Source organism: Amblyraja radiata, chromosome 5, assembly GCF_010909765.2.
Source record: "Amblyraja radiata isolate CabotCenter1 chromosome 5, sAmbRad1.1.pri, whole genome shotgun sequence".
In the NCBI taxonomy this organism is placed as follows: domain Eukaryota; kingdom Metazoa; phylum Chordata; class Chondrichthyes; order Rajiformes; family Rajidae; genus Amblyraja; species Amblyraja radiata.
The window spans coordinates 4,673,193-4,682,392 of NC_045960.1; the positions used below are offsets into that span (position 1 = coordinate 4,673,193).

Sequence of the window (9,200 nt, forward strand, 5' to 3'; positions counted from 1 at the left end):
CCCTAGTGTGTTGGATAGAACTACCGTGTGGATGATCACTGCTTAGGATGGGCTGAATGGCCTGTATCCAATGCCATATCTAAACTATAAACTAAACAAATAGTGTTACAAAAAAAAAAAAAATATATATATTTTGTTTTTTTCTTTTTAATTTATTAGAAGCAAATGAACAAGAGTAGAACAATCGGCATATAAAATGATACAGTTAATGTACAGCTTCAATTTTAACTTTTTAACTTAAAATAGAGGAAAAGAAAAGAGAAAGAACGAGAGGGAGAAAAAGTGAGATGTGCAAAGATTACCCCTAGATTACCAAAGTAGCGTAGCCAAAGAGTGGGTAAAAGAAAGAGAGAAAAAGGGAAAAAAAGAACAAAAAGAAAAAGAGAGAAAAAAGTGGTGATATACCTGCCTCTCGTCCCTCCCCACCCACCTCACCCAACCCATAATTGGATTTAAATCCAAAGTTGTGTTGCGCCAAACTATCCTTGTAAGAATTCGGTGAAGGTTGTCAATGTCTTGGAAAAATGATCTGGTTTTTCTGCCAAAACAAGTTTAATATTTTCAAGATGTAGTGTCTCGGACATGTTTGTAATCCACATCTTAACAGTAGGGACTGATGTGTGTTTCCAAAATTTAAGTATTCGTTTTTTCGCCGTTATCAGGCCATAATTAAGGAAATTGTTACAAAAATATTAGTCAAGATTACTCTCAAACTTGTTTGTTGCAGTAAAAAAAATGTATAAAGATGTGCAGTTTGACTTTTTTTTTACAACAATAGTAATGAGATATAAACTAGTCTATGTTTCTTGTCTTTTTTAGACATTAAGCGAAATACACAATTGTTCATTAATAATCCATGTTTTTGTCTGTGCACCGCTTAGCCGATGGAATGAAGAAACGATCATCCAACATGCGGGCTAATGGATTAACAAAACCGTCTTCCAAATTGGTGAGTAGTTTTGTTCATTCTTCATGGCATGGGCAAAATACCGGTAAGAAATCGGACGCAAAGTATTGAATGTGTTCAGGTTTAACTTAATTTAAGTGTAGGAAGGAACTGCAGATGGCGGTTTAAACCGAAGATAGACACAAGATGCTGGAGTAACTCAGCGGGACAGGCAGCATCTCTGGAGAGAAGGAATGGGTGACTTTTCGGGACGAGACCCTTCTTCTGACTCTGTGTCTGAAAAAGGGACATGACATAAAACATCAGCCATTCCTTCTCTCCAGAGATGCTGCCTGTCCCGCTGCGTTACTCCAGCATTTGTGTCTTTCTATGAATATTTTAAGTATCTAACCTCCTCCAGCTGCACAAAGCTCCTTGCCAGCTACACTAATTCTTGTACCTCTGGCCTCACTCCCGTGGCCTACCATCTTTGCTCTTCCATTGATGGTCATGCATTCAATCATACAAGATCTAAGATGTTGTATTCTGTTCCAAAACTTCTCGGTCTCTTCAACTCTTTGGGTCAGTTACGTACAACCCATCTTGTTTGCCTCGTCTCCCTTCTAGAGCATTTTAACCATGTTACATGTGCCAAAAAGAGGAATGTGGTTAGGAAATACTTTGGAACATGTTGCATAGTTAAAATGCAGCTTGCCCCGCTGAGTTGCTCCAGCACTTGTCTTTTGTTTTTGTAAACTAGAATCTGCAGTTCCTTGTTTCTACGGAAATGTAGAAACAAGAAACTGCCGATGCTGATCTACAAAAAAGAGACAGAAAGAGTTGGAGTAACTCAGCGGGTCAGGTAGCATCTCTGGATAAGTTCTCCAGGGATGTTGCATTTGTTCATCCATTAGTGGTTTTGCATTCAGTCAAACGGGATCCAAGATGTTGAATTATTTTCCTAAACCCCTCAGTTTGATCAATTATGTGCTCCTCAACCAGGGGCCAGTCCACAACCAGGGACCACAGTTTAAGAATAAGGGATAAGCCATTTAGAATGGAGATGAGGAAACACTTTTTCATACAGAGAGTGGTGAGTCTGTGGAATTCAGCAGTGACTCACCAGGTTGACATTGGTGATGAATTGTTATGCCATGATGAGAGATAAGACCATGAGACATAGGAGCCGAATTAGGCCATGCAGCCCATTGAGTTTGCTCCATTAGTTAATCAGTTTGGTTTCAGTTTAGTTTATTGTCGCGTGTACCGAGGTACAGTGAAAAGCTTTTGTTGCGTGCTATCCAGTCAGCAGAAAAACAGTACATGATTACAACCCAGCCGTTTACAGTGTACAGATACATACACTGGGCATGGGCGATCATGGTGGTACAGCATTAGAGTTGTTGCCTTACAGCGAATGCAGCGCCGGAGATCCGGGTTCCATCCCGACTACGGGTGCTGTCTGTAAGGAGTTTGTACGTTCACCCCGTGACCTGCGTGGGTTTTCTCCAAGATCTTCGGTTTACTCCCACATTCCAAAGACGTACAGGTTAATTGGCTTGGTAAATGTAAAGTTGTCCCTAGTGGGTGTAGGATAGTGTTAATGTGCAGGGATCGCTGGTCGGCACGGACCCAATGGGCTGAAGGGCCTGTTTCCGCTCTGTATCGCTGTATCTCTAAACTAAACTAAATGATAAGGGAAAAACATTCAGTGCAAGGTAAAGCCAGCAAAATCTGTTCAAGGATAGTCCGAGGGTCACCAATGAGGTAGATAGTAGTTCAGCACTGCTCTCTGGTTGTGGAAGGATGATTCGGTTGCCTGATAACAACTGGGAAGCCTGATCATTCTATCATGGCTGTTCTATTGTTCCCGCTCAACCCCATTCTCCTGCCTTCTCCCCATAACCTCTAACATCTTGACTAATCAAGAATCTATCAATTTCTGTTTTAAAAATGCCCACTTACTTGGCCTCCACAGCCGTTTGTAGCAATAAATTCCACAGCTTACCAATTTTGCCTGGGCAAGGTACCAGTAGCGTACTCTGTATCTATTTTCACCAAAGGGAAGGACATGGAGGGCAATGAGATCAGTGTGGAGAATACCGATATACAAGGGCAGATTGAAATTGAGGAGGAAATCTCCAGTGCCTGATGGGATCTCTTCCAGGATATTGAGAGAGACAAGAGCCTTGATGAAGAACTTTGCATCTTCTCTGGCCACAGACAAAGTCCCAGAGAACTAGAGAGTCGCTAATGGTCTTTTTTGTCAGAAGGGAAGTGGAGAATCCAGGGAATTATAGGCTGGTGAGCCTCATGTCAATGGTGTTTTCAATCTCCAACATTGCTTTTCATTCTCTGCTCCATTTATACCTCCCCAAACAGCTCAGCCACCATAAACAAGCCACAACGCATCCTCTCACTTTCTTGGTCGAAACTTCAACACAAATATTCCTTTTGTTCCTTCCAACAATTAAGAAATGTTCCCGATGTTGGGGGAGTCCAGAACCAGGGGCCACAGTTTAAGAATAAGGGGTAGACCATTTAGAACGGAGACGAGGAAAAACTTTTTCACCCAGAGAGTTGTAAATCTGTGGAATTCTGTGCCTCAGAAGGCGGTGGAGGCCAATTCTCTGGATGCTTTCAAGAGAGCTAGATAGGGCTCTTAAAGATAGCCGAGTCAAGGGATATGGTGAGAAGGCAGGAACGGGGTACTGATTGTGGATGATCACAGTGAATTGTTCGAAGGGCCGAATGGCCTCCTCCTGCACCTATTGTCTATTGTCTATTCTCTCAAAGTAGAATACTCATATTTTCTCCTTTTGATGTAAGATCATCAACTAGAATTGCTAACTGTTCCTCTTCTCACAGATGCTCCTTAAAACACTGATTCTGATTTTGGATTTCCAGCATTTGCGGATGTTTTTCTTCTGCATTTCTTTTCATTCCCTTTTCAAAACATTTCCCAATCCGGTCATCCCTCCTCCTCCCTGCTCCTATCCGGCAGAAGGTATAGAATCTTGAAAGCACGCACCACCAGACTCGGGAACAGCTTCTTCCCCCACCCCACCCCACCCACCCCACTCAAATTATCAGGCTTCTGAACGGCCCTTCCATAAGCTGGGGCACTGTCCGATGCACCTCTTGAGGACATTGGACATTGTCTAAGTAACTGATGTGCTACAATGCTGAGAGCTATATTAGTTTAGTTTAGGGATACAGCACAAAAACAGACCCTTCGGCCTACCCGCGATCCCTGAATGCTATACACTAGGAACAATTTTTACTGAAGCCAATTAACCTACAAACTCAAACCTCCTTAGAGTGTGGGAGGAAACCAGAGCACCTAGAGAAAACCCATTCGGGTCACAGGGAGAACGTACAAACACTGTACAGACAGCACCCTTAGTCAGGATTGAACCTGGGTCTCTAGTGCTGTGAGGCAGCAACTCTACCGCTACACCACCTGATAGTCTGCACTCTCCCCTTGCTCTATGTATTGTACTTGAGTTTGAACTGATTGTATCTATTTATGGTATTCTGATGCGTTTGGATAGCATGCAAAATAAAGCTTGTCATGGTACGTCGGTACATGTGACAATAAAACCTTAAACCTACACCTGAAATGTGGTTTGTTTTATTATTAATAGGATGAAGATTTAAAGTGGGTGGAAGACAACATTCCTTCGATAACAGATGTGTACGTATCAGCATTTTATTCTACCCACTCCACATTATTCTATGTAATCTAATCTTTTGATTGTTTGTATTCTATTAAATGTTTAGTACTTTGCCCCTCTCAGCTGTGCACGCTGTCATTTCCTTGTGGCAACACGCCAGTTGTTACTCAGACTCGCCCTCCGCCCATTCTCAGTGGCATTAACCAAACACAAAGTGCAATTGTGACCAAAGCTATCAGTTGATTGAAATGAATCATTTAATGTAATTCAATAGCACATTGGATCAAAGCTTGAATTGTTAATTTGATTTCATCTTCCTTATCAGAAGCACTAACACAGATATTTGCTGCACAGACGCAGATGTTATTCTCCCCATCCACCATCTCATGACAGTGATCTTGTGTTCTCCCACCCGTCCATGTTCATTTTCTCACAATACATTTGATTGTTTGAATACAATCTTGCTTTCTACTCAATTTAACTTAGTCGGCTTGAAAGGCCAAATCTTTTCAGCTCGAACTTGCCATGTAGTTGCAATATACTTCAAATATGCTGTTAGTCTAGCATGCTGAGGATTCTCGTTGTGCCAGATCAGCAGGTTTCTGGACTATTGGATAGTCATTCATACCCCAATATGCTTAGAATAGTACAGCGCAAGAACAGGCCCTTTGGCCAACACATCAATGGATATTTTTACGGCAGAGATAGATAGATCTTTGATTAGTACGGGTGTTAGAGGTTATGGGGAGAAGGCAGGAGGTTGGGGTTGAGAGGGAAAGAAGGCTTATTTCTGCATCTATCACTTTTAACCTTGTGTGTAGGAAGTAACTGCAGATGCTGGTTTAAACCGAAGATAGACACAAAATACTGGTGTAACAGGCAGCATCTCTGGAGATAATTGTCAGCCTGAAGAACGGTCTTGACCCGCAACGTCACCCATTCCTTCTCTCAAGAGATGCTGCCTGTCCCGCTGAGTTACTCCAGCTTTTTGTGGCTACTTATGATCTGTGCAGAACACATCGCGAAGATAAACTAATAGTCAGTCATGCAACATGGAAACGTTATACGTAATGTTTTGATTTTAATCAATAAAAGTAACATTTATAGAATCACTGGACTAAGTGGGACCCGTTGGGTCCCATGTTCACACGGGAGGGCTGGTCCCCCAACGCAATATTCCACCTCCACCAATTCCAATATTGGTGGCCAGTGGGGGGGGGGGGGGGGGGGGGGCTTTCTGGAGTGCTACTATGGGTATAGTGGGCCGAATGGACTGGTTTCCAGAGGGCTAGTATGGACATTGTGGGCCTAATGGATTCTTGGGCTGGCAACTCAGGCCTGGTGGGCTGGCAGCTCAGTCACTCAGGCCTGGTGGGCTGGCAGCTCAGTCACTCACGGCTGGTTGGCTGACAGTTCACTCACGGCTATTCCTTGAAATTGCATTTCAAGCAGAGTGCAGGCCACCACATTCAATTTCATAGCATTTCAAGCAGAGTGCAGGCCACCACATTCAATTTCATAGCATTTCAAGCAGAGTGCAGGCCACCACATTCAATTTCATAGCATTTCAAGCAGAGTGCAGGCCACCACATTCAATTTCATAGCATTTCTAGCAGAGTGCAGGCCACCACATTCAATTTCATAGCATTTCAAGCAGAGCGCGGGCCACCACATTCAATTTCATAGCATTTCAAGCAGAGTGCAGGCCCACACCTAGGAAGATGCCCCATCTACACTAGTCCCACCTGCCTGCATTTGGCCCATACCCCTCGAAACCTGTCCTATCCATGTACCTGTCTCCTCTTCCTGCACGTGGTTCCTATTCCTCCATTCCTTGCATGTCCACGTGTCTGTCTAGAAGCTGCTTAAACGCCACTACTGTGTCTTCCACCATCCCTGACAATACCCACCACCACCCTCCGTGTAAAAGTAAAACCAGCCTCACACGTCTGCTTTAAATTCACTTTTTCAAAAAAGAGGTTGCACAGCATTATAATAAATGTTCTCGTGAAGCCAATGCTTAAAGGGAAGGTGGGACCTGGGCCAGGGTGAGTGTTGGGGCTTGGAGAGAGAGAGCTGTCGCGCGTGTCTGATGCCGAATGTGTCGTTGCTCATTGCCATTGATGAGGATCATTGCCAAAAGCTGACACAACTTTTTCTGTTTCAGTGCACTTCCTTTGTTGCTGGATTCAGATGAAGTAAGTACACACCCCCTCGAGGATTCATTAGATCTAGTCAGTTGTTGCTTCGCTCTCCTGGGTCATTAAATTGCTCAATTGGCATCTGGTCTGTTGTTGAAATGCACAGTGCAGCCCACGGTAAATGCTCAGCTGTGGGTAGCATGGTAATTATGCAATGCACGAGTCATTTGAACTTGCTGCTTGGGTAGGTTGGTCTGGTTACAAAATACTTAGCGGTATTTTCTGCAGATCATTCACGGCACTGTTTGTACAGTGTAAGGCAAGTCCTTTATTTCCTGGGCTTGTAACACCACAAAGCGTTCTGCACATAAGCAAGAGCCTGTCTCAACTTCTTTGAGAGCAGCACAGTAGAACTACAGCCTCACAGCGTCGGAGACTTGGGTTCAATCTTAACCATGGGTGCTGTCTGTGTGGAGTTTGCACGTTTTCCCTGTGACCACATGGGTTTCCTCCAGGGGCTCCAGGTGCGGGTTTGTAGGTTGATTGGCTTCTGTAAATTGCCCCTTGTGGATTCAAAAGTGGGATAACACAGAACTAGTGTGAACGGGTGATCGAAGGTCGGCGTGGACTCAGTGGGCCGAAGGGCCTGCTTCCAGTCTGTATGTTTCAATCAGAAAAAGATGAAGATGAATCAGGGATCCATAGTTAACTCTTGTTATGCAATAGGATGGTAGTAATTGTAGAGAAAAAGGCAAAAACATAGGGGCGGCACCTTTTTGAAGGAAGAAGAAAACTAATATTTGGCTCTCTTTCCAAACTAGGAAATAATGACGATCAAATATGAAATATCCAAGATGGAGTGAAGATGGTGTGGAACGCGAGCGTATTTTCCTGTCAAACTCAGTCTGGAGTGCTTGACCAAACCTCTGCACAGCAAACAGACAGGCCAGTGAAGGGAGACGTGACACAGATTACTGGAGTAATCAATGGGCCAGCGGAGAAGGCACCAAGTGGTCCTTTACTTCATGTGCAATGCTCACTCTTTCATGTGAGACTGAGATGGAAAATTGTGCAAAAGGAAATCCAACATGAGGGACTGTAAGCAAGCTTTGCTTCAATTCTCTATTGAAGTAATCGGAGTCTTCAATTTCCCCTTATTCCTCGTTCCCTCTCCCTTCATGTACTAGAGGGCTATACGATTTGGTGCAGATGTGGATTTTTTTTGTTAGGGATAACTTAAAGCTCTGTCCACAGTCTATGAAAGTTTTAATTTCATACATCTGCTCTGTGGGCACTGTCTATTCCTAAGAGTATTTGCACAATATACTGTAGGAATAAATTCTAAAACAGTTTCCTTTATTTTAGTCGTAGACATTATATTATGGTTTAATGCATATTGCTGTTGGAACACTGGAATCTTTTATTTTTGTAAAGAAAAGGTTTTGACCACCTCACAAGAGATGACTGACTCTAGACTCTGCACCTGAAAAGTGAATCTCTGTATTATATTGACTATACATTCCATTTAATACAGTGGTCATCTGAAAATAATTGTGTCATGAATATCCAAGTTAGTCTTTCAGTTATTGAGAGAGCCAGATCCCTTAAGTGATGTTTGTAAAAAAATATTTTGTCAATTATGATTGATAACATTGTACCTTATATGTTTTTCTTTAATTTATCAAATTTCTTTCTGGAACATTCATTTGAAGGATCAGTGTATATATTAAAAAATGCTATTAGGTGCTTTGATACTGGATTCACCAGACTTTACTGAGCAAATTAGGTGGTCGGTTCATCTGGTGGCCTTGTGCACATGTTGCTCTTGCAGGGGTAGCAGCAGTATAGCACTTGTCAGTTTGCTTTTTGGTGCCTTCCAAACTAAGATAATTAAAAATATATATATTTTAATGTCCTTGTGTCCCATGTTGAAAATGAGTGGGTGTTCCATTAAACCATATAACCATATAACAATTACAGCACAGAAACAGGCCATCTCGGCCCTACAAGTCCGTGCCGAACAATTATTTTCCCTTAGTCCCACCTGCCTGCACTCATACCATAACCCTCCATTCCCTTCTCATCCATATGCCTATCCAATTTATTTTTAAATTATACCAACGAACCTGCCGCCACCACTTCCACTGGAAGCTCATTCCACACCGCTACCACTCTCTGAGTAAAGAAGTTCCCCCTCATGTTACCCCTAAACTTCTGTCCCTTAATTCTGAAGTCATGTCCTCTTGTTTGAATCTTCCCTATTCTCAAAGGGAAAAGCTGATCCACATCAACTCTGTCTATCCCTCTCATCATTTTAAAGACCTCTATCAAGTCCCCCCTTAACCTTCTGCGCTCCAGAGAATAAAGACCTAACTTATTCAACCTTTCTCTGTAACTTAATTGTTGAAACCCAGGCAACATTCTAGTAAATCTAGTAAACCAGTGCTTGGAATATCTTTAAAATGTACATCTACAATTCTGTGTAAGTTTTAAATT

General features: G+C 42.7%; 1 protein-coding gene across 2 annotated transcripts in view; it reads left to right on the top strand.

The window, feature by feature from the left end:
• The window catches only part of tmem87b (transmembrane protein 87B), a 53,416-nt gene extending 44,799 nt beyond the window's left edge, over nucleotides 1-8,617 (top strand). For both annotated transcript variants that reach the window (XM_033020528.1, XM_033020529.1), the window contains exons 18-21: nucleotides 882-949; nucleotides 4,534-4,583; nucleotides 6,731-6,761; nucleotides 7,526-8,617. In XM_033020528.1, the coding sequence (XP_032876419.1) occupies nucleotides 882-949; nucleotides 4,534-4,583; nucleotides 6,731-6,761; nucleotides 7,526-7,567 (191 nt within the window). In that variant the 3' untranslated portion in view covers nucleotides 7,568-8,617. The remainder of the gene's footprint in view (nucleotides 1-881; nucleotides 950-4,533; nucleotides 4,584-6,730; nucleotides 6,762-7,525) is intronic.
• Nucleotides 8,618-9,200: the final 583 nt, after the last annotated feature.